Source organism: Pseudopodoces humilis, chromosome 7 (assembly GCF_049639895.1).
Source record: "Pseudopodoces humilis isolate 2021_Gansu_Grassland_sample_001 chromosome 7, ASM4963989v1, whole genome shotgun sequence".
In the NCBI taxonomy this organism is placed as follows: domain Eukaryota; kingdom Metazoa; phylum Chordata; class Aves; order Passeriformes; family Paridae; genus Pseudopodoces; species Pseudopodoces humilis.
Genome location: NC_142206.1, coordinates 35,287,109 through 35,312,461, shown reverse-complemented (window position 1 = coordinate 35,312,461; position 25,353 = coordinate 35,287,109). Strand labels below are relative to the sequence as shown.

General features: G+C 47.3%; 2 protein-coding genes and 1 long non-coding RNA gene across 3 annotated transcripts; all 3 read right to left on the bottom strand.

The window, feature by feature from the left end:
- Positions 1 to 267: 267 nt before the first annotated feature.
- On the bottom strand, positions 268 to 5,517 carry LOC148184007 (uncharacterized). The gene is made up of 3 exons (XR_015773013.1): positions 4,851 to 5,517; positions 1,873 to 1,960; positions 268 to 1,026 (listed from the first exon to the last, which is right to left on the bottom strand). It is a non-coding gene; the product is annotated as an uncharacterized LOC148184007 (long non-coding RNA).
- A 3,633-nt stretch (positions 5,518 to 9,150) lies between these two features.
- On the bottom strand, positions 9,151 to 14,155 carry LOC148184006 (uncharacterized). The gene is made up of 5 exons (XM_088058065.1): positions 14,075 to 14,155; positions 10,714 to 10,835; positions 10,419 to 10,470; positions 10,188 to 10,265; positions 9,151 to 9,328 (listed from the first exon to the last, which is right to left on the bottom strand). Exons 1-5 carry the CDS (start codon positions 14,153 to 14,155, stop codon positions 9,176 to 9,178), a joined length of 486 nt encoding a protein of 161 aa, XP_087914191.1. The 3' UTR covers positions 9,151 to 9,175.
- Positions 14,156 to 14,807: 652 nt separating this feature from the next.
- FOXG1 (forkhead box G1) lies at positions 14,808 to 17,228 on the bottom strand. The gene has a single exon (XM_005520318.2). It carries the CDS (start codon positions 17,123 to 17,125, stop codon positions 15,746 to 15,748), a length of 1,380 nt encoding a protein of 459 aa, XP_005520375.1. The 5' UTR covers positions 17,126 to 17,228; the 3' UTR covers positions 14,808 to 15,745.
- Positions 17,229 to 25,353: the final 8,125 nt, after the last annotated feature.

Genomic DNA, 25,353 nt, shown 5'->3' with positions numbered 1-25,353 from the left:
GCTCCCCCCGGGCCGGGCAGGGCTCCCCCCGGGCAGGGCAGGGCTCCCCCCGGGCCGGGCAGGGCTCCCGGCCCCGCTGCCGGCGCGGAGCTGCCCCGCGGCGGGGCCGTGCCAGCAGCGGACCCGCCGAGCGCACAGCGCGCTCAGCCCTGTCTGTGCGGGCTGCGGCTGCCGCTCGGGGCTTTGGGGCTGCCTTGCTCATGGGTTTTCTAACCCGCAAAACAGGTCGGGGGGGGGGGGGGCGTTACCCCAAATTCCTCCACTGCTGACTGGCTACCCCGGGAAAGGAGTTTCTTGGGTTAAACTAGGGGAAAATATAAATATGTGTTTTATTTGCACGTTGTGCAGGGAAGCCAGCTCGATATTAATTTAAGGAGGGTAACTCCAGCACTGCTGGTGATGTTCATTTGCAATTCCTACACACTGGCTATTATGTGCAGGGAACTAATCCTGCCCTGCCTTGAAAACAGAGCTTTCACTTAGCTCGCTGCGCTCCTCAGATTTCCTTTAAAAGAGAGCCCTTGTTTTGCTGGGATTTTATTATTTTTAATAACATTGCATAGATATTTGAATTTTCCCAATACGTGTGTAGTGTTTTTTTGTTTGGTTTTTTTTTCCCCATTTTTTTCTCTCATGAGCCTTTGGGGTCCTGCCGTGCCACGGGGAATTTGGGAGCACCCACGAGTCGTTCCTCCACCCTGCCCCAGCCGTCGGCGGTGAGCAGCAGCCCATAGGCACTGCAGAACTGCCAGCCCTCTCACACCCTGGATCGGTGTCCGGCCAGGGAGCACCGCCGAGGTTTAATTGCATCCATCTGCTGGCATTCACTGAAAGGGTGAGCGATATGGGCCATGCTACCCACCAGAGAATCCGTGCCTGGGAGAGTTGTGTCCCCTCGTAGGCAAACACTAAATCCGGCACAAATCAGGCAGGGTTGGCTCCGGCCGCTAAACTCCGAGTCCCGAAATCCTGAGCCCGCTGACACGAAGCGAGCCCTTGCCTCTGCGACCCCTGCAAGCCTGGCCCCTCCGAGGAAAGAAAACCCAGAGGTCAGTGTAAGAGACCCCGGCCCACCCAGCCACATTTTCCCAGAGCACCGAGAGCACCCGAAGGTAGGGAGGGACCCAGCAGTCCCGAACCGGGCCGGATCTCGTTTACACCTGGTCTGAGGGGCCGGAGCGTCTGATGGCCGCTAGCAGGACGCGTTTAAAGCGTTTATTGGCATTATGGCAATACAGTGCTCGGTCAAAAACAGTTCAAGAAGTTACAGGCTTGTCCACGACAGCCCTTCCCGCCTAACCCGAGGAATAAGCTCCAGTTCTGCACGAAATTACTCCAGGAATGAAATAATGTTTGCAATTTGAGCAGGATTTTAGTTTATGTAGTAATGTCTCTCCAACTTCGCAACTGCCTTTCCCATCCTATCCCCTACCCCGGGGCAGAATTTATTCTCTACCATGTAGTCGGCGATTATCGACAAGCCTGGCTTAATCTCGGACACATGCCTGGAAGATTTTGGGACAGATTATTTTGTAAAGTCCTGTCCCTCGAGTCGGTCGGGATCCACTTTTCACAGCCGTATCTCGGAGCGCTCCGATGGCGCTGCCTCCCGTCAGGGCTCTAGCCCATTTGACAAACGCAGCTTCTCCTGCTCCCGAGGAGACTATGAACTCATGCTAACATTACAGCCACTAATTTCTCCGACCTCTCATTCCCACTCCTCACTGACCCCCTCCCCAGAATCCCCCTCCCCCACCTCATCTTCACACTCCCCCCCACCCCCTTTTTTTCTTTATGGTTCTAGCGAACAAAAACCGGCATTTGATGCCAGCACACTGTCCTGGGCTGCTTGTGCATCATGACTTCGCAGACCTCATTCATCACGGATCCTTCTCCCGGACAGTTCCCACTTTGGCTGTCAGGCTTTTCTCGTCACGTCACCTTCTTCCTCCACAGATACCTAATCAGGGAGAGAGCACATCCCAGGCACATCCAAGGCAGAAAAGTCCGCCCACCCCCACCTTCCCGTGCTCCCTGCGACCGCCCTTCAGGCCCCATGGCTTGGGTTTCCCAAGGCTCAAGAAATATAGGAATAGAGAAAAGGGCTCGGCTCTGCAGGACCTGGTGCTAACGGAGTTTCCCCGGGTCCCGAGCTAAGGGCACCGAATGAGTGACGAATTTCCCCAATTTCACCAAATTTTGGTGTTTGGCAGCACCAAAAAACTTTCTGACCGGACTGTTCGCATCAGTTCCTGCCAAAACACTTGCAATGCGGGAGGGCGATGCTGCTGGGATAGCTAACAGTGTCTGAAGGTAGGTTAGGAAATGCTGAAGGTCTTCTTAACGGAGAGTGGAAAAAGCAGACATCGAGGAGAGTTTTTCAAGAGCTCCTAATAAAATCCCACTAAATCGCTATTTTTCTCGGAAGAAAGGTAAAGGTATGAGGGCACCTATTTGACACTTTTGTTAGTGTTTTTAAAAGCATGAAAGAAGGTACAATCTTTAAGAGATTTCTCATTACTTAAGTGATGACTCACCACACAGCTTTTCAACTATCGGCTACAACAAGATGTTCATGAGAGCATTAAAAAACCCCTAAACAAGCAAAAAACCCAAACAAAACAAAACAAAACAAAAAACAACAAACAAACGAAAAATAAAACCCCCAAAGCAAAACCAACTAAACAAAAAGGAACTGCGGGCCCAAAGTCCCGTGAGTCATCGTGTTTAATAACTAACTAGGTTCAACTCTACATGTCTATGTACGTTTGTATTTTCATTGTCAAAGGATAAGCGTGTATGCTCTTCACATGTTAGATTTGCAATTTCGTGTTCATTTCGACATTCCCTAACGACCCATCCCACAGAGGTGTCTAAAAGCACCTACAGATTATCTCCCATCTCTCTACTACTCTAATGTGACACACCTACTTGTATTTTAGGGGTAAATAGTTTGAGACAGATTTACAGTTCAACCCTCTCAGCAGACAGGAGGAGAGGTCTGCGTGGAATATAAATTCAAGAATGTAATTCTTTCTCAAACAAATAATCTGTTCCCTTTCAAATATAATTAATGTTTTGATAGTGCATTTCTTGTGAGAGAGAGATACAAAAACAGAGGCAACCTCTTGGATCTCTGTTTGTATATTTTCAACAGGAATTTACAGTACCTATCTTGTGAATGTGACAGATAGAGTGTTTTGAACATTTAGAATTTTATTTATTAGCAGAACTACAGCGGGAAACTGATAGGTCCTGACCGTCCACCATGCCCATTTAATGCACGGTTTTGTTGCGAAGGAAATTGCAGTTGCAGGAGGAAGGCATTCGTCTTTCAGGGGAATGAGAAATGTTCCCTAGTTCTCAGGGTGCAGACCTCTGTCCTGTTGTGCTCCGGAGGCATGTGCTCTTGTGCTTTGTCTTTCGTTCTCCTCTCTCTTGCCTCCGTGGGACTGAGCCTATGTCCCTTTTCTCCTCACGTAGGGAGTTAAGGAAAACGGTGGGAACATTTTGGTTTTGAATCTCCAGCGTTCACACTGGTCCCAGTAATGATGTGTTTCAAGTCATATAGTCTGAACAAAGCCATGTTTGAAAATGCCCAGAAAATTCGTCAGATGCTTGTTAAATACTGTTACATGATTGTATGGTTCATTAGTTATAGATCTGCTACCTAATCCAGCGGGGCTGAATTGTCTTTTTTCCCCTTCTTCCCCTCTCTCCCTCTCTTTACTTCTTTCTTTCTTGGCTTTCTATCGCCGGTTTCAGAGGAAGGTATACAAAGACGTTTCTGCCATGCTTGGGAGCACGAAATTCGCCGATATCTGTTCTCAATGCCTACATCGTTTCTAAAGCACAGCACAAAACTGGCTTTGTGAGGAAAAAAAAAAAAAAAAAAAAAAAAAAAGAAAAAAAACCCAACCAAAAAAGAAGGGAAAAAAGCCACAACCAAAAAAAAAAAAAAAACCAAAAAACAAAAACACGAAAATATTCAAAACCAAACCAAAATAACCCCCAAACACTCAACCCCAAACCGAGCCCAAAAACTATCTTTTACCTCAAAATGCTATGAACGCTGGAAATCAATTTGAGACCAAAGCCACATGGACACTCCTATCTAGTTCATGAATGGCCAGATTCGACTTCCACAAGTATCAAAAGTAGATTTCACATTCATGCCACTGCATTGTGTCCCCATTATACCTAGAGCCTAGTAGTACATCTTCTCATATTGTTCATTTTCCAGTGTCATATTATTTTTGAAAAATCGAGTATTAATAGGAAGAGCAGAGAAACTTTAAAAAGCATTGGTTTCCAGCTGGGGTTGCCTTCCCTCACCTCACTTTGCTCAAGCCGGTACTTTCAAAAAAAAAAAAAAGGAGGACACATCTGAAAATGACTCTTCATAGAAAGTGCCAGACCTGCAGTCGGTCTGAAAGTCTTTAGCAACAATAAACATTAGGAATATGCGTCATTACTAACCTTGAAAAAATAATCACTGGGCTTAGAAGAGTGGTATTTGCGTTTACAAAATAGTGCAAGGAAGGCCCTCTAGTTGTACAGGAACTAGACATGGCTATTCCGATGTCAGGCTTGGGGGAAAAAGAAACCCTCCTTTTTTTTTTTTTTTCCCGAATTTATAACCTCTAGATAGATTATTACAGACCCATAGAGTGTTATCTCCTTACACAGGGGTAGTATAACTTGGATATGGAGTATACAATATTGTAACACCCTTTTAATTTTATCGAATGTATTGTCTGGATTTACCTTTTCTAGAAACTCCTAAAATGTCTTGTTAACACCTGAACACTGTGACAGAGATAACCTTAGTTCAATACAAAGTTACCAACCTCAGTCATTGAGATCCAATTAATTCGATGTTTGCCTCCAGTGATCTGTGAAAAAAAAAAAAAAAAAAAAACATACGGAGAGGGAGGCGACGGACACACAAAAAAGGAAAATATTTACCGCATTGATCTGATAATATCTAAGGAAATGTCAAATACACACTTTTTAACTATCGTCTTTAAAAATAACAAAAATTAATAAAAATAGCTTCGGTACCTCTGATATGCAACTGGTCTTTTTTCGCCAAAGGCTAACATTAGGGACGATCGCACTTACGTTCAGAAAATATTGTTATTTTTCTTAATGGGGAAAATTGGACTCCCGCGACTTAGATCTGTGGTTTTTAGAACTGGGATGGAAATTGGACTGACACCACTTTGCACTTTAACAATCGGATTTCGTCAGGGTACAAGTTGTTTGTTTAACCCGACAGCTCCGTGCACCCCGTCGCACGCTTTTACACACTCATTAAAACGATTATTCACGACCTGTCGAGTGTTTTCTCGTTCATTCACAGGAAAGACTTAGCGCTCTAAGATTCAAGAGCATACGGTCAGCTATACCACTGGCCGAGGGGAGAGATTACTTATCTCTGTGATCATCTGATGCGAGGCTGTCTTATCTCTACAGGTTGTAAAGCAGCAGTTCCTGGAGGTAAAAGAAAGGAAAAAAAAATCCTTCCCCCCCTCCCCCCCGACAAAACTTGCCGAAAGCAAAGGAGAGGAGGGTAAGTGCGGAAGGGCTCCACACTTGCTCAGCACCGCTGGCGGGTCCCGCTCCGCAGCCCGAGGCTCCGGCTCCCCCGCGCCGCTCCGCGGGCAAGCGCCGGCCAGGGCGGCGGGGCCGCTCCCCGCGGGGCAGCGCTGGCCTCGGAGCCGGCCTTCCCTTCCTGCACCTGGCTCTCACACCGGCCCCCGGCAGCCACCCTGCTCCCCAGCTCGCTCCCCGCCGCCGAGGTGCCTGTGTCGGCGCAGTCGAAGCGCTCCGGGGATGATATCGATAAAGCAGAGCCCTCCCCGGAACGGCTGCTAAAGAAAATGCGGGTGTCGGCTGGAAAAGCGTGTTCAAAAAAAAAAAAAAATAGACCAATATGTCAACCTTCTGGGGTCCTGAGAGGGGATGGCTGGAAAATAGACCGTTTAGCAAAGAGGCTGGGGCGATTCCTTTTGGACCGATTAAATCATTATGCCAAAAAAGCAACACAAAATACCGCCTGCTTTGGGCACTCTGATATTTGGATGCCGATCCCTCTGTTTTGTTTGGTTTGGTAGGCTTTTTTCTTTTAATATATCGATTCCTGATTTCGATATTCAGATTACCTCCTTACATTCCATCTATGAGGAAACCCCAGGGGCCACTGTGTTGCTGGGAAGGTGTTTTACACTTACAAAGGAAGCTAAGGGCCCGGAAGGCGAAGCACACATCAACTCTTGTTCAGCGTCTGCGGATCCAGAAACACATTTTTCATTTTGAAAATATCTAAACATAATGCCCTTTTATTTAAATGAACCGACCCCGAATGCGACAAGGGATTTTAACCTGAAACGGTTTCCTAATTGCTCGAAAGGCAAGCACGTATAAGTAATTTGTTAAACTTATTGGATTGCAATAATCCACTATCAGGTTAGCTAAGAATGGTTCTGTCAAGTGTGTTTCCCAGTCTAAGCTCTTTCTTTCAAACCAATCTGGTATAATAATTAGCAGACAAAGAACCCGAAATATGTAAGCAAATACCTAAAGATCTGCATAAATAAACATACTAATCAATAGCAAGCTACTCAACACTTGTCTTATTGATGAAGAGACAATCGATTTTGCTGTTCCAACCTGCAATCAGAGATCTGTATTTAATTATTAGTACTTTTACCTTCACTGATTTAGTAATAAAAATAGAGGTAATAAGTCCTACCCTTCTTCCTAAATACAAATGATAGTGATGACATAACTAAAGGCAACTTACGCTTCCCAGCAAAACAAACAACTTTGCTCAAACAGAATAAACAAGCAAGCAAGAAAAGAGCTGCCTTTTCTGATGAATGCTAGATGACACCTTCACAGTCAGAAAAGATCGGGCAAATGTATACATGCATATACACACACGTGTATATACGTGTATATGTATAGCTATAGAAAGACAAATATAGAGGGAAAAGTTCATTGATGAAACAACAATGCCACTTTTATTTGCAGAATACTCATCTGTTTTCTCATAAACCCATGTGAGTGTGTGTATACTACATGCCAATAAAAATACCCTTGCCATTTTGTACCACTGTGAGTGTGGTACACAATCTAGACTGCATTTAGAGTCCTCTAGATGCACTCGCATCAGAAGTGCAGCTCAGAAATCTTAAAGGAGATTTACTTATCACCAGCTTGTTATCTGTGAGCCGCAGCATTAAATATATAAATGATTATGTGATGTGCTTAGCCATACCCCGTCATAGACCCCTCTAATAATCTGTCCCAGCTTTGTTTTGTTCAGGGTCTAGTGAAAAGTCTAATAGGAGCCATCATCCCTGTTAGAAAATACACTGGTATGGGGATGAAAGTATGTTTGGGCTTGCAAGCATCATAAAAAGATTTTATATGCAACTTGAAGTGCAGCATCACCAAGATTTTTGATTCAAAAGAACAGTTTGCTAACCAGTGAATATTACCCGTATTTAATTTATAAAAGCATTGAATCCTTTTAGGGCATGCCACGCTTCACATTGAGATTATGTATATTTTATATATATATACTAGAATACAACTTTTTCTCCTTTTTTTAATTTTTTTTTAAATTTTTTTTCCCTGGTTTTGTTTTGAGGCTGAGAAAGTGTTCCTCTTTTTTACTCTATAGCCAGGCTTCGGTCAGATTTCTTGGCAGGTATGTGTCTCCTCTTGGATACAATTAACTTAGCAGACTAGCTAATATTAAATACTTGACATGAGATAATTTTTGAGCAAAAGCAAGCATGATGTGGGTGTGGGGTCGAGAGGCGACGGAGAGGGGTTCTCTTCCTTCCACTAGCGAAAAGTGCAGGGCAAACTCTTAGCTTGGAGGGCCTCCAAGTTAATAGGGATCTCGGCGAGGTCTCCCCCGCGGGCCGGCCGCTGCAAACCCTGTTCCTCCACCACCGTCAAGAGAGAGCTGCCGGGAGCGCCCCGAAGGGGAAGAGCTCCTTTCACGTGTTTCTACTTTCCTGTAAAAGATGCCCCTGCGAAACCATTTGTAAAGAACTCTGAATTCCCCACCGCGGGAAAAAAAATCTACCCAAGAGAGCCCAGGCTTCGTGCCGCCTTTGTAGTTCGAAATTCAGGCTCCCTGGTCAGGCTGCTCCGGGTGAGGAGAGGTTTCACCTCTCGGGCTTAGGTTAAGCAGTTCTTTGCAGCTAGCTTTACAGGGATGCTTTACTCACCTTAGGGTAGGGTGACAATGGCAGGCTTTTCTCAGACCCCCTCTCGTTTAGTCTTTCCTCTCAAATCACGGATAACCCCAAATACACTTGGAGGACTCCCTAGAGATAATTCTTTCAAATGGACTTTGCATTCATTTCCTCGACTGAGAGGAGCAAATCCGCTCGCTTTGAGTCTAATTCGCTAGCCTGATACTGTATTCTGTTACACGGTATTGGAGAGGGGGAGGAGGGGAGGTTGCTGGTAGTTGCTTTGGTTATTTGTTGATTTTGGCAGTTTAATTATTGTCTTTATTTTTGTTTTCCAGGTTTTCCCTGATTTGTTTTGCACTATCGGAGCGAGAGGTGAGTTTAACAATCCCATTCCCGGATCGAAGCATCCTGGACTAGATCTCGGGAAGAGGACTTTGAACGCCTTTCCCCGGGGCAACATCTGCCTGTTGGCAGCTAGAAGAACGCAACGCAAAGTCTGCACGGAGAAGGACACTTCGGATCTTTCCTCCTGTCTGAGGGGAGGGAGGCGGCACGGGCTCGGGCCCTGCGAGTACAAACGCCGCCTGCGAGCCGCCGTTTTGCGGCCGGGGAGAGGCCCCGAGCGGGCGCCGCGGTTGGCCGGGCTCAGCTCGGCCGGTGCCCGCCGCCAGCCGGGGCCGCTCCCCCGCGGGCCAAGAGCGCCCCCAGCCCGCGGGAGGCGCAGCTCCAGCGCCGCCTCACCCCGCGGACACGCGTGTCGGGCACGGCGGCTGCTAGCGCAGGGAAGGAGCCGGGGCCCGGCGGCGCCGGTCCCTGCCGTCCCGAAGATACGCGAGCGCGGATGCCGCTCCCCGCAGCGCGGGGCGTGGGCGGCTGCACCGGTGTCCCGCGGCACCCACGGGGCCGTCCCCGGACAGGGATTGCAGCGGGCACACAACACGCCGGCGGATCTGTCACAAGTCACCGGCGGCGTGCGCTGAGCGTGTGCGAGCGCTCGTCTCCCTGCACCGCTGTCGGTTCCTGCCGTGCGAAAGAGGCGGGCGCTCAGTACCTCTGCCCCCCGCGCTGAGGTGTCCCAAGCACAGCGTCACGGAAACCTCAACTCGCTGTGTATTAAAAAAATTAATTATTTTCACGAGGTCAAAAATGGCAGGAGCAAAGGGGTCAAAGTCATCCTCCGGGTGGGACACCAGCCATGGCTCTTGCCCTCCGCCACATCAGGACAGCAAAAGAAGAGCAAGTCGGTCCACGGAGGGCCCCATCCCGGGTCCTGCCCACGCACCAGCGCGCCTGCCCCCACCCGCAAGGATGAGCACACTGAGCACATCAATTTTATCGGTCGTTTAAACTTCCGCCCCTATTCCGAGATTTTGGCACGTAAATCTCCTAGTATACGGAACGCAGTCATGGAATTTGGGGAGTGGGAAGACAAAGAGAGAGCGCCTGGAGCTCTCTCATGGACATGAACGTTGCCCGTGATCCCTTTTAAGGGCGCATTTTCTCTACTGGAGCAGTCAAACCAAAACCTAGCTCAGTACGGCTCTTTGCAAGGTCTCTTTCCTCGATCTCCCCAAATTTTGGCGTTTAGTCGCTTTCCTGGAAATTTAGGGATATTAGCACTCTTTACACAACCCCGAAAGGTGCGATAAGCCTGTAGCTTTTTCTCATATGACAAGCTCAGAATTTTTAGAAATAATTCATTACAGAATCCGCCTATACTCGCCATGCTAAAATCGTCTTTCATATAGCAGAGATGGATAAAGGACCAAATTTCCTCCCGACATGAGTGGTGGAGGGGAATTTTGCCTAGCCCCCATAATATTTCTGTACTGTGACCAAAAAGGCAGAGCACGCTCAGGGATCTGCGGGAATGGCGCTCTCTCCCTTTTTGGTACCAGCGGAAAAAAATCGCGCGTGAAGTTATTTGATTCCTGAGTGTAAAAGAGGAACAAAATCCGCACTCACCCGGTGCCGTCGGTGGACTCCTATCTCCAAGTGCCATCGTGCGCCTTTCTTGCAGGTAGAGGCAGTTTCTCCTGGCATCTTAAAAAAAGGCAAACACAACATTGCACCCGTGTGACTTTCTCTGACATTGGTGGCAAACAAGCAAACAAAGAGCACGTTAACAAAACAAGCTGAAATATCTACAGATTAACCACAAGAACTGCTAATCCGGCGAAGAAACTTCCAACTTACCGATTGAAACGAAAGAGCCCGAGGGGGAGGGGGAAGGCCGGGGGAGGAAACACTTTGAGGAAGAGACCGAAAAGAAAAAAAAAGAGACAGAGCGAAAATCCTGACATTAGGCACACGCAGTTTTGGTGTAACTGGTGCTTTGAAACTGTGCTTCGGTTGCACGGGCGATCTGCTTATCGTGGGGCACGGGGAAACTGTACGTTTAGACAGAAGTCTGTCATCTCTATTCATTCGTATCACATGGATCTGCCTGTGGGGATAAGAGGTAGGGAAGATTTTCTTGAAGTGCACCTACCCTTCTGGCGGGAAGGATTGCTGGGCAGGTTTCTTCTGGAGGGTCCCATCTCTCTGGAGTAGCTGAAGTGGAGTTGAGGGCAGGTTCTCCGGTGAGGTAGGAATGTGCAGGAACTCCGCCCTCTGGGCACAGTCACACAAACCCAGCACAACAGATACAGCCAGCCCTGAAACCTCTATTGATCTTCACCTTCACCTCTCCCTAACCCAGTTGCCCACCAGTTTTTGACTCATTTACCCAGGCACCTTCACCACGGGGCGGAAGGGGGGGGGGGGGTGTGGGAGGTGAGTATTAAAAACAATGCACAGAAAAGCAGAGAAGATACCACAGACACTAGTGCAATGGATAGACACCTCTGCAGCCTGTGTGTGTCTATATGTATGTATACATATTTATTGCCAGTCGCTGAATTTGTAGTGGCATAAGATATACGCGCACATACTTTCTCGGTCGGGTGTATTATTCGAGATCACACAATTAAGTGCAAGAGCCGTGATTATCTACATGCAGACTTTCGTTTGTTTGTTTATCTCCCATCCATAAGGGAAAATACAACAATTAAAGAATAAAGTCGCTAATAAAGGGAGTCTTGCTCAGTGTTCTTTCTTAAGCAAAACTCTGATGTAGTTCAGTCAAAACGTAACCGGAGTTCAGTGGGAGTTTTGCTTGAGTGAATACTGAATACATGGTGATTGAGACCTCATATTAACACAAGTGGTGAGGGGGTGTGTACCTGAATCATAATTTCTGACATAAATCTTAATAATCATCAGAAGAAGTTATAAAGAGCAAAATGACGTCCCGGTTAAACTATTTTTTTTTTTCAAGTATCAGATTAAAAAAAATGTCACTCCCCCAAACAGTAGTTTTGTGCCATTTAAGTCAAATTATATTTTTGTTCAGTTTCTTTTAAACCCTTTAGTAAGAATACATTCCACATAACGGGTGATATTTTACTGTAACAAAAGAAAGATACCTAAAATGTGTCAAAAATTGATTGGCCAAATATCGCGTTGAGAATTCGAGTTACTGTTTATTATGCTTCAAACATGTTTGCGAAGGCAGTCTTAAAGTCGTAATTGGATGTTTCTTGATGAGCAGATTTCTTCTCCTACGATCTACGCGAGCAAAGTTAATCACCTCAAATATCAACTAAGAATATAACAATAGCTCCTTAATTCCATAAAGACCGCCCGTCCCCCATAAACACTCTAAATTAAGAAACGCTAAAGAAACGACGCTAAGACACCGCACCATTCTAGAAATGTGCATGTTTAAAAAATCCTCAAAGCTTAGCTTGAGGATTTGACATAAACCACGGCGGAAACAAGTATCAGATAACAGAAATACTGTATGCTAAACCCCCACCCCCACCCCCCCCCCCCAAAAAAAAAAGCAATCAAACCACAAAACACCCATCACCACCAAAAAAAACCCAACCCCCCCAACAATAAAGCAACAACAAAAAGAAAAACAAACAAACCACCGCCTCGAATTCAGTGCCGAACCAGCCTGTCTGTGCAAAGATCAGCCTCAGCGAACAAAAGGGTTTCTCTGGCTGAGGAGCAGGCAGAGGTAAAGACATATTTGGGGCCTTAGCAGTCCTAATACAATCTGTGACAACTTTAGCCATTTATTGGTATTATTTTATTTTGGTTTTGGGTTGGATTTATCTTTTTCCTTTACAAAAATAATCTGATCCCTGGTAACATGCATATGGAAAGGTGAATAAATTACCAGCCCAGCAACTACCCCTGCGCCTGGTGCAAGAGATAGAGGGAAAAGTCTGTGGCACCTGAACTCCTTAGGCAATAATTTGCAACACCGAGCCTGAATGAGAGCTCTGGGAGCGAGTGCTGGCTTAAACTAAGTCTGGAGAGACATACATCAAGGCTACCCTTTTCAGGAATTATTATGCATCACGCTTATCTAATTAATGCTTATTAGCCAACCTCAAACTCTGACATGGCGAGATTGTGCTTTCCTCCAACCTGATCTGTCTCTTTCCTCCTTTCGGTACACTGACAGAAGATTTTTTTTTTATTATTTTTTTTTACATTGCAAACAAAATAATATTTTACATATGTGCTATTTGATTTCCTACAGTATACAACCAGTTGCAAGTGGTAAATAATAAATCATTTTCTTTGTCAGCTACAGCAGATGCTGCTCTTTTAAGTCGTGTAGGCACTAGTACACAGAATGGGGTCTCTAGCCCTCAAGAATTTAAATCACACCTCTTGCATTTTATTATTTCCCATAGTTCTGTGGAAGAAGGGTTTTATTTTTTAGTGTTTTTGCATCATTTGTTTTAATGACAATAGAGTTAAGAAAATGGGGGAGGGTAGGAGCTTCCAAGTGGTGGTATCATCTCTCCATCTCCAAACAAAGCAATCGTTTTCTCATAGTGATGATTAATTTTGAATTGCAGGAGTGAGAGTGAAAGCTAAGAATATCAGAGAGTTCTCTCCTTCTCCCCCACACAGTGCAATGCTGGGTGTCCCATCTCTAATCTGTAACCTTTCACTTCTCTCTCTTTCCTGTAGATCTGTTTGCATCTGTTTATGTATTACTTATTTTCGGGAGATTCCCTCTTCTTCCCCTTATTCTTTCAGCACGACAAATACATTGCTTGCAAGAATTCAGATTTTCTATTGCTTCTCTATTCACCCCAGGCATTTTTTTTTTCTTTTTCTTCCTCTTTTCTGCCTTTTTAAGATAAGCTCTTTAAAGCGTTTGCGATAACATCTCCGACCTAAAGATTATTTTTCATTGGGCCTATTGTGAGCAGTCGCCGATTTATTGCGCTGCTGCAGAGCTCAGTTTAGGCTACAAACGTAACAAATGAACAACTTGTCCTCTGCGGACTCACCGCGGGATCCAATTAGTTCCTAAACCTTTTGCACAAGTTTTCTAATTATTTTCAAGAGTTGTGGCCTTTATAGGCTTCCCTAAACTCATCAAGACACCAATTCTTTCAAGGATTAAATGCTTCTTAAAATTACTAGCAGCGTTGCCCCCTCGAAACTAATGGATCGATTCTCAGGGCAACGGAGCTTTCTCAGGGACGCCTGCGCGAGTTACTGGGCTGAGAGAAAAAGATCCCATTTTCAAAACTTTGCACGTAAGCGCATCCATGCAGGCTTGATTTGTCGGTTCTTTTTCTTTGTTTGTTTGTTTGCTTGGTTGTTTTTAGCCCCTAAAAGGTTTAAACATCGGTATGCGAGGCAGGGTGTCACGTGACGCCTGCCATGGACTGCTCCTTCAGCACCTCACCGTGCCCCGCTCCTGCCCCCCCTGCCCGGCCCGAGGGGCCGAGCCCGGAGCCGCCTGCAAAAATTAACCGCTACTCGCACCGAACCTCAAGCCAAAGTGCCCGCAGCACCAAAACTATATCGATACATACAGCCCAGACACTTCCGAAGGAGAGCTCCTTTAACATTCGCGTTATATTTTATACACGTACATATCATAGCTTGCTAAATTTGGCCAAACGAGCATATGATAGCTAATATGTGTGTGTATATACGCACACATACACATCCTTCGCCAATATATCTCGAGTCATCATAGAGACGAAATTAATTTCTTTTAGGAGAATAAGTCTTTGAATGCATTTCAGAGATTGCAGGAAGAACACGTACCTATACAACAGTGCACCTTGGCTTTTTTCCCAATGTGTGCTTATACGCTTAAATTATATATGTATGTATGTATATATGCATACATACGCAATGTTAAGCATTTTCAGCCTAAGTCAGATTTTAGTAAGACACCCTAGCTCCTACTAACAATTTTTAAGCAGACTTTATAAGAGTTCTGCCCCAAAATGGACATCAAAATAGTGGCCACGGTGTTTGATTAAACACCGTGATCCTTTACATTTGAAAATACTGCAGTTAAAGACAGCATGGGAGGGGGCGGGGGGAGAAAGAAAGGAGCATATGAAAAATGGTGGACTGTGCAATAAGCAGCTCTCTGATCTATCTCACTGTAACTTTAAAGCCTCTGCCACATTAGGGTTAATAAAAGAGACAAAAAAACTATCAAGTATATATGAATTTAGCCTATTTTTTTATTTCTGTGTGTTCATAGTAAACATTTTTGTAAGTGACAAACACGGGCATATGACCACAGTATCACAATCAAGAAATTTTAAGACGACATTAACAATCACTCAAATTTATGCGGCTTTTGCGCAACACAGGTTACATATTTGCAAGGTTTACCTATAAGTACAATAGGTATTAACATTTCACTACATTTAGAAAAAAAATAAAGGTGACCTGTTAGTGACCACATACATCAAAATATACACAACACAAACTGAAGGCAATCATTAATTTTGTCCCCTTCTGATTCATTTGAACGGGCAGTGCTGCAAACTGAAATAATGTTGCTGTTTTTTTTTTTTTTAAATTACTTCGTACACTGAGTGCATTTTCTAAAACCCAATCTTTGGTCTAAAAGTAAACAAACAAAACAAATGAACAAAAAAAAAAAAAAAGCAATTCGGTAAAGAAAAGAATAAAATAATAAATGGCCAAAAGTAGATCTTGGGCATTTTTTCAGTATTAATTCTGCTTAAATACAAATTCTGTTTTAAGTTTTTTATAGTTTTCATAAATTTAGTGGTTTGGTTTTCTATTTTCTTTCACGGTCTGCACCCACCGACATATCCATGATAACTTATAATACTGCAAACATGGAGAATCGGGCGGCTTTTAGTGATAGACTTATCATATTTGAGTAAAAAATTGCAAAAGCAGTCACTATTTAGATACACATTCTACGATAATTTTGTCTTCCAAACTTCATAGTCTACAATGCAATCTCCCCACATTGCACCTTGCTGACACTCCTCACCTTGGTGGAATAATAAACAACCCTAAAGACTGAACAAACGTACAGAAAATGGGGGACTTAATAAAAAATACCTGGACTTTTTTGTTTTGCTTTTTTTTTCCTTTTAATTATCATTTACAATGCAAATGTGTGTAAAATGTTCACTTACAGTCTGATCCCATGGATGTTAATGTATTAAAGGGTTTGAAGAAGACCCCTGATTTTGATGTGTGAAATAATCAGAAAGTCCTCCGGAAAGTCCCGTTGTAAAACTTGGCAAAGAAGGTCTTAAGGACTCACAGGGGAGAGTGGAGGGCGCCTGTGGCGACGTGGAGGAGGAGGCTGCCCTGGCCGTCATTGAAGTGCTGCTTTGAGAAGTCATTGAAGGGTGAGGAACATGGGGGAAAAAGTAACTCGTCTGTCCTGCTAGGAGATTTACAGAGCAGGGGTTTAGGGAATAGGTGCCGGAGCAGGGAACTGACAAGCCACACGGCACTGAGGCGGCCAGAGCTGCTGCTGTGAGGTGATGAGTGGCATAAGGTATCTCTCCATTGACTAGTCTATCAACACTTAACCCATTAGACGTGGAAAAGGAGTGGTTGTTTCCCAAGGAGTTTTGAGTCAACACTGAGCTGTAGGGCATGGGGTGGCTGGGGTAGGCGGACGTGGTCCCATTGTAACTCAAAGTGCTGCTGGCCCGGGGGTGGTGCAGGGAGAGGAAGGGGGACATAGGCCAGTACAAGGATCCTGCCCTATCCATGAATGTCAGTCCGGTGGAGGTGAGCCGGGCGCCTCGCTTAAAGGCCAGCTTGGCCCGAGAGGTGGTGGAGCGCCGGCGGAGCTTGCCGGTGGTGCCCCCGATGAAGACGTCGTCGCTGGAGGGGTCCAGCATCCAGTAGTTCCCTTTGCCCGGGTCGTCGTAGTGGCGGGGCACCTTGACGAAGCACTTATTGAGCGAGAGGTTGTGCCGAATGGAGTTCTGCCAGCCCTGCTTGTTCTCCCGGTAGTAGGGGAAGTTCTTCATGATGAACTCGTAGATGCCATTGAGCGTGAGGCGCTTCTCGGGGCTCTGCCGGATGGCCATCATGATGAGCGCGTTGTAGCTGAACGGCGGCTTCTCGTACTTGCCGTTCTTCTTCTCCCCCTCCTTCCCGCTCTCCCCGTCCTTGGCCCCCTCCGCCGCCCCCTTCTTCTCCTCGGCCGCTTTCTCCTTCTCCTCCAGCTCCGCCGCCGCCGCCACCGCCGCGCCCGCCTCGCCTTTGCCCGCCAGCATGTCCGCCTTGGCCACCTCCAGGGCGCCGGAGGCGGTGGCGGTGGGGGGCGGCAGGAGGTGCTGCCCCTTCTCCTCGTCCTCCTCCTCGGCTGCGGCCGCTCGCTGGGGCTGCTGCGGCGGCGGGTGGTGGTGGTGGTGGTGGTGATGGTGGTGGTGATGGGGGTGGTGGCTGTTGTGGTGGCTGTGGCTGCTGTGGTTGTTGTCGCTCTGGACGGCTTCGGGAACCAGGCTGTTTATGCTAAAGGAGGATTTCGGCAGCATTTTCACTTCCTTCCTATCTCCCATGTCCAACATCACACACTAGTCTGAGGGGGAAAGTTGCGGCGGCTGAGGGAGCTGCGCGCGGGGCGGCGGCGGAGGCGGCGGCCGAAGCGGTGGCGGTGGCCGAGGCGGCGGCGGCGGCACCACCGGCGGCGGTGGCGGCGGCAGCGCAGTTGGACAGCAGTCTCAAGCGCTGGCAAGTCATGTAGCACGGACAGGAACCGCCGGGAAGGGAAAAAATAATAGTAATAATAATAATCACCGATCAGAGAAAAATCAAACCGAGTCGGAGCGGAGGAAAAAAAAAAAAAAAAAAGGTAAAAACGGGAAAAAACCCTCAGAAACCTAAAAAAAAAAAAAAAAAAAAAAAAAAGCAACAACACACAAACACAGACACACACACAAAAAAAAAAAAAAACTACTTCATGGTGCCCGGTTCCCCCGGCACGGCAGCGCAGGGGGAGGCAGGAGGGAGCAGCAGCCGCCGCGGGCCGGCGCGGAGCGAGGCAGACGGGCGATACAGCCCGCCCCGGCCGCAATTAATTTCAGAGCTGCCGGCACGCACCGGGGCTGTAAAACATTTTTTGGTTTAACCTTTCCCACCGGCCGCCCAATCAGGGCCGGCGGCGTGCCCGCGCGTCTGCCCGCCCGCCGGCCAATGGCGGCGCGCCGCCCCGCCCCGCCCCGCCCCGCGCGCCCCGCCCCCGCCGCCGCCGCGGCTCCCGCGGCGCACTGATACCGGCGCAGGGGCGCATCACCGCGCGGTGCGCGCGCCCCCCGCCCCGTGCCCCCCCCCCCCCCCCCGGCCTCCGCCCCCCCCACAAAACCCCCCCCCGCCGAACAACTCGCGCCCGTCCCGCCGCGGCGGGCTCGGCCCGGCCCTCCGCTCCCCTAGTTCCTCTCGTGGACTCAAGTTGCCACGAGCCGCTTTGCCCCTTCCTCTGGCGACGAAGGAGGCGGGGTGGGAGGCCGGGTGGGTGAAGCGGCCGCGGCACACCGGTGGTGGCGGAGGTACTACTTTGCGGATCCCGCCGAAGTCGCTCGGCGAGTTTATTTTCCCAGGCCCGGTTGTTTCTGTTTGTTATTTTACCGGGGGAGAAAACAGTACAATCCGGACGGGACGCAGGCGGCGGCAGCGCTGCCCACGGCCTGCCGGGGGAAGAAAGGGTCTGCTCCGGCCCGCTCGGGCCGTGCCCGCCGCTCTCCGGACTGTGAGTCGGGAGGCTCGGGAACGAGCGGCCCATCTCCTCCCCTGCTCTCGCCCCGTGTCACCGGCGGCCGGAGCCGGGCTTCGCGTTCCCTGCCCGCCGCCGTCCTCTCAGCCCCGCGCCGCTCCCGTTCGGACGCCGCTTCCCTTGCGCGGCCGCCAGAGCCACGCGGGAGGCGTCGGGCTCCGTCCGCCTCCTCCTTCGCTCTGCCGGCCTGACCGAGGCAGCCGAGCGCAGGCCGCGCCAGGCGTACAAAATAAATGTTGGTATTGGTAGCCCATGAATCGACACTGCGGTTTCCTGCCGGCCCGGCCCGTGGGCCTGGCCACGGGGTCTGAGTTCCGCGGGGTTTAGTTTTGCTGGGAGAAGGGGTAAGGGCGGGCGGCAGCCGGCCGGGTGCTCCAGGGGCAGGGAAAGGGTCTGGCACCGCCGCTTTCCACAAGCAGACTCGATGATACAGGCTTGGGCTTACGGCTGCGCTTTGCCGGGACCAAAGGGTTGGGTATTAATCGTCCACAGCATATCGGTTTGTACTGTCAGCACGGGAACAAAAAAATCAAGCGGAAAACAAAATGAAATACATCGCACAGCGGTCTTACTCGGAAAGGAGAAATGTAATGGACAGAGAGCGTGCTGATCGCGTTCAGACCAAAGCTGTGGCAAACGTCTAGCACCGCGTTAAGCTGCTTCACGTTTGTGCTGGAGGAAAAGATGCTCCGTAGAAACAATACGTGCAGCTCAACCCCAGCTAAAACAATTTATTCCAAGGAAATTCAGAAACTCAGGTTAGAGCGCAATGCAATGAATGTGGACGTGCGTTTTATATATGTGTTTGTGTATGTGTGTGTGCGAGGGAGGGAGGAAAAGCGAGTGTGAGAAAGAGAGAGTAAATAACGAGGACAAGTAAAATGGACCGGTAATAAACAATTGCAATTGGGGATGGCATGAACTCTGTGCATTGGATTAACCTCGAATGACCTTACCACAATTGTATTTATTTAACCAATTTCATAACAGGTTGCTACTGACACACACACACACAAGTTAATGATCAACAACCACTCTTTTTTCCATTGTTTGTTGTTTGGTTTTGGATTTTTTTTTCAGAAATTCAGGGGTTTTGTTTACTTTTTTTTAATCATGACAATTTATAATTACTTTGTTCCTCGACACTGAAGTCAATGTATGGGATTTCTCTTGAAGAAGAGTGCAATGCAGAAGATACTATATGACTCCACCATGGCAAGGGGTAAGAGGAAAGGTAAGCTTCCTGCATATTATTATGATTATGATCATCATTAACTAATATGTGTCATTATGGTGCAGTAGGATCCCATTAGGGTGGCTGGGCCCAGTGCGTTTTCCTACTCGGTCTAGCATGTAATGATTCGGTGTAACCAGATTCTTGAGAAAGGACAGGTTACGTAAACATTTACTGATGTGGAGTAACTATACTATTTGTACTCTGATATGCAGGAAGGAAAGTGTTGATTAACACAGAAGAAAAAAAAGCGAAATTAGCTGATTGCATGCTCATAAGTGCAAGCTGTCATTGAACTGCTTTTAAAATAGACACAGCTGGGTGTTTGTGTTGAAAAATTTCTTGTGTTTTTGCTAATACTGAAATAAGCATGATTTTGTATACCAAACATTTTCAGATCATTAAAATTTGTAATCTGTGCTGGTTTTAAACACAAAGAAAAGAAACAGATTCATTTCGTTGTAAAATTTGCTGATATTATATTAACTCAATCAGGTCTGTACAAATGGTGTATTGTGCCTTATCAAATCTCTTTGATCCATTTAATACACAAAGTGCCAAACGTGTGTATTGTTTGTTAACATTGAACGTTTTATTCAAATCCCAGCTCTGTAGCGAACTGGAGGAGTTCTTGTTTAATGTAACACTGACATTGCCTGTTGAAATTTTAATGCCTTGAGGTGTTTCTTAGGTCAAAGCTGAGTTTACTTTGTGTTGTGATCAGGGATGAAAATGTAGCGGGGAAGAAAATAGAAGTTTTATCTTTTTTGCATTTCTGGGCAAACGGCTAACATCGCAAGAAGCACACTTTAAAAACATTTGATGATGTAGATTTAACATTCGGTCATTTATCATGGGTGCGGAATAAAACTCTGTGCACAAACTTAGGATTTATATTTTTCTTTTAATGCCATGGATATACAATTCTACCAAAAAAGGAAATGTTTTGTCCAATATGTAGTACATATCTTTCTAAGTACATGAAGATTAATTCATTGTTTACAGGAGAGAAAAGGATATGTAAGAGAAGCCACGTCAATTATAATTTCTGCTGGACTTTAACTTTCGAATATTTTTTAAATTTTTTTTTATTATTCTTTTGGGTTTTTTTCCCCCCTCTCCTTCGGCAGAAAATGCACTGTTTATAAAACTAGAGATATTTGCTTTGGAAATGCGGGGGTCTTGCTCTAATGCCGGTTCCTTCCTGAGCTGTGCCCCGAACACGACTCCACTTCGGTGGTACCTTTGTGCGTCGGGGCAGTACAGGTTTTTGACCGCTCAACTTTGGCTAAACCCGAATTCCCTTAAGGAAGTTCCTCATGGCAGCATTTTCTAACAGGGAAGATTTTGTGGAGTGTTTGGAACAGAAGTTTATGCGTGGAACAGAGGCACACAGCCCCCAGCCGTGTGAAATACGGGTGGGTGTGCAGAGGGGAGCCGGCTCTCTGCAGAGTGTGAATGATGCCTCACCTGCACGCTCATCGACGCTGCGGATCCACCGAACCGAGCGGCAGGGATGGACTGAGAATATCCAGCTCCGGGGTCAGGATGGGGCTGAATAGCTGAGCTGAAACGTCCTGGCTGAAGTGCCATTCAACAGCGATCTCCGTGCAGCTCTTGGGTATAACTCGTAGGGATAGTGTTTCAACCACATACTTTTCTTCCCCCGCCCTCCCCCCGCCTTTTTTTTCTTTTTTTTTTAATTTTTATTTTGTTTTTAAATTAAAGGCCAAAGGAGAAAAGACCCTCTCCAGTGTACACTTAATGCATATAGCGTACTTCCCTTGCACCATCCCCCGCCCCAGCTTCAGCCTTCAGTCCCCCTTCACACGGGTATAGTGGCTCTGTACTCTCGGGCTCTTTCAAGGCGGTTAAGCTGCTAAAATGTACTGACAGCTTAAGAAATGAATGAGGTTTTTTTTTTCAGCCCTGAAGAAAGGGTATTTAATAACCACGCTTCGATGGCATCATGCGTCCACGAAACGAGTCCGGACACTTTGGTTTAACGATCAGTAATATCACATTCGGGACAGTAAATGCCTCCATGTACGCTTATATAATTCTATTCCCCCTTGACTATAAGCTTGCCTTATTTATTCCAGGTTACCTGGGCAATTAAGGTAAGGACTGCTCAGCAGATACTGATACCCTGCTGCTAAGGCATGGCGAATGGGGACTGAGCAGTGCGCTAACAAAGAGAAAGAGGTAGTCAAACATTTTGAAGAGGGGTGAATGGGACTGAAGGTGGATGGATGGATGAATGGAGGCAAAGAGGGAGAGGAAGAGGCATTCAATGGTCCAGACTTCTCTCCGCATTTGTAGATTTAAGTTTAGGTGTCCGCCTCTAGCCAGCTTCCAGTTAATCCTCAACAGCTTCTAGTGATTAGAAGTTAGTCTATTTAGCATGCTATATCCTTCTTCCATGGGTTTTAGTTACAAGTTATACGATTAGGATTGCGAGAACAGTAGTGAACTAAACTTCCCAGTAAGAGGTCTTCACACCAGGGAAGTGTTACTTTGCTGCAGCAGCCCTGCCTCGTCAGTCATTAGGAAGCTGCAGGTTGTCAGAGGCTTCTCTTGCGCGCACACAAGCGCAGACACACACGCACACACACACAAAACCACAGCACTAAAACTAAATTAAGAAGCCGATGATTAAGACAAGCGTCTACGAGGCCTGTCATTTCAGCATCCTTCCATCATAACATTGTGGCACCGAGAAATTTGCTTGAAAACCCTGGAAAAAAATGTCTATGGGAGAGCCTCGTGTTTGAGGCTGTTAATATCAAATATAGACTGGGAACTGCCTCGGATGCAAGACAGTATTCCGCCGAGGAAAGGAACACTGCAGAGACCTTGGTGCTATCCGCGCACTCCCGAAACTCTGGTAAGTATCTCTCCCTTCTATTGCAGCAGGTACGCACTGTGTAACTGGAACTGGACCGGGTTTGAAATCCGCAGCTATGTTCCTTTCGGGGAGCTCCTCCTAAAGATAAATCTGTAATGAAAGGTCCTTACAGGATGACTAATGGTTATTGGCACTCGGTGAACCTTTAGGGAAAGAGCACATATTGTGCCGAAGACCTTGCAAGCACACTTTAAATACAAACCTTTTAAGTTTCACTCCCATGCATACACATCCCTGTTGTTTTCGGGCTAGCTGTGTTGTGTCTCCCCCCTTCCCCCCCCCCCCCCCCCTTATTTAAGCTCTCTAGTGTTCCCTCCCCCCACCCCATTCAGAACTAATTGCTCAGTTACTTAAATGTTTCAAAAAGCGCTAAATTTCTCCATCCGATGATCTTTTGAGAAGCTGCACTGTACCATAAGGAACCGCCAGCGGGGCACTGTATACCTTAGAGGAGCCTGCGCAACTAGGGGAGAGGTAGCGTTAAAACAATGACATTAATAAACTAAGTGCACCGGGTTCCCCTCCTGTTGAACTTTTGGGAGTTTCTTGGGCGGGCAGAGGTTGAACGGAGAACGTCGAAATGGGAAACAATGGCTGTAGGGGCCAGAAAGCTTTGCTGATGTCGTAAGCGTAAAACAAGACAGAATAGTGACAGAAAGAGATCCGAGTAAACATTGGAGTATACATTTCCCACGGCGACTACGCCGAGTGGAGAGGTCTGAATTAAATCGCCTTAATTAAAAGCTGAAGATTTTATTTATTTATTCCTGTAGCTGTAGAATGCCATCCACAGAAAGCCTGTCTAGGGAGTGTAGAGCATCCACTAGATTTATTGTGTTCAGTTGCCAGTGCCAGAATTTTTCAGATCAGAATATTTTTATACTCACTGCCAACTTGAAGACCTGCGGGTTTTTAGATCCTACATATCGCTATTATTTTATATGCCAGTGTGCAGAAAAGAGAGGTTGCACCTGCATAGGCTATTGCTATACCTGCGTTATGAAAGCTGTCCTTAATTCAGAAACCGAACAAAATTTTTAAATATCCTTTAACAATTATCCACAGAGTTATGCAGACGACGATAATAAAATGCGAAGGAGAAATTAACAAGTTAATAGCCTTGTTCTGTTCTCGAGGTTTCAATACATAATTTTATATTCTCTTGGGTTTACTGTTAAAACATTCTAGGCCAGTGCTTTTGTCGGCGTTGTGATGTTGAAGCAAAGACGTGAAATAAAATAGTAGGGGGAAAAAGAAAGACCTGGAGAGAAAAAAACCCAACAAAACAAACCCCAAGTAGTGCTTGAAGAAGACCTCTAGCTGCTCTTTGACTCCTAAGAAACTGTTGCTGGAATATTTTCACGGTGTTGTTCTAAAGCTCTTTAGCCTCCTATAAACGTAATGTTTGGCAAGTGACACATGGATCTGGTTTTGCAGTTTTTCGGCGACTCGAGAGAAAAGACGCCCTTTCCCCCCCCCCCCCTCCACCCGCCCCCCTCTCCCCGATTTCCACCCCCTCCCCAGCAGAAGGACAGATCGGTCTCTCTCTTTCTTCCAGCGCTGTTCCCACTCGGTCGCTCCGCCAAAGGCATCCGGGCGCGGGGGGGCGCCGGTGCCCGGGGGTGCCCATCCGCCCGTCCTACCTGGCCGTGCCGCGCCCGCCGCTGCCCGCTCGCCGCCGCTCCGTCCCGCAGCGGCCCTGGCCCCTCACCGCGCCTCCACCGCACCCCTCGGCTCACCGGGGTCTCGGACTCGGCCGGGTCAGCTGCGGATCCGAATTTTAGGGCCCACAGAAGCGCATTAGCCTCCCCCCGTCCTCCTATCTTCCCCCGCCCCGGGGTCCCCTTGTAACCACAGCAAAATCCCCGGTGTAGAAAGAAAGGCTCAATCGACTGTACACCCCTCTAGTCGTTCGGCAGCCTCGGAGTAAGGATGATGGCTTTCCCCTTGCCGGGGCTCAGGCGTGAGGAGGTGCCGGAGCGAGGTGCCGCTTCTCGCTCGCGGCCGGACCCGCGCTTGGCGGGTGTCGGGATGATGGGGCTGGCGCTAGCGCCGGTGAGGCTGCTCGGAAAGCGGACCCTGCTCGCTCCTTGGTGTCCTGGCACGAGTAGGGCTAGCAGGATCTGCCTCTTTGTGTAGCTTGTTCTGAACACTTTTTATATCGGGCAGGGTGGTCTCCATGTTTTCTTTCTTTCATTCTTCCTTTCTTTAGCGGAGGGAGGGGGGAGTGATGGCAAGGGGCTTGTTGGATGATTATAACCGCTACCACTTAGAAATAAGTTTCTTGGGGAAGGGCTGATACCGTACCCTTGATATCAGTGGGTGTGTCCATGTATTATTTTAATATGATATGCCTTTTATATAGTGCTTGTTTTCCTCCTCCCTCTCTCCCCGGCCTCCCCCCTCCCCCCCGCTTTGTTTCTGGAATTTGTTTCGCTTTTAAAGCACCAGCACAAACAAACAAACACACAAAAATGACTGGCAACAAGTTAAATCCCATTTGTGTCCCTCCCACCGAGCACGGACCATGCCTCGCTAAAGCCTGGGGCTTGTAGTTTTGCCTCGATAATAATTTGACCAAGAAAATGAAGTGGCTGCAGACAGACTCTCCCGGCATTGACAATGCGGAGAGGAAAAACGTAGAAAGATTTTTCCCGGGATGCATCCCCTTTTGTGTGTTTTCTCCTCTCCGTCTTTCAGATGGGGCACTCGCATAGACGCTCTCACACACTGAGCTTATGTTTCCTAGGAGTTTTTAGAAAGCAGTGTTTATTGTAATCGAGCTATAAAGGCCACCAAGTAATGAAATCATGCCGTAGCTACGGAAACTCCAACAAATAAGTAATTTCCATTTGTCTTCTAGCAGAATGTTGTAGAGGATGAC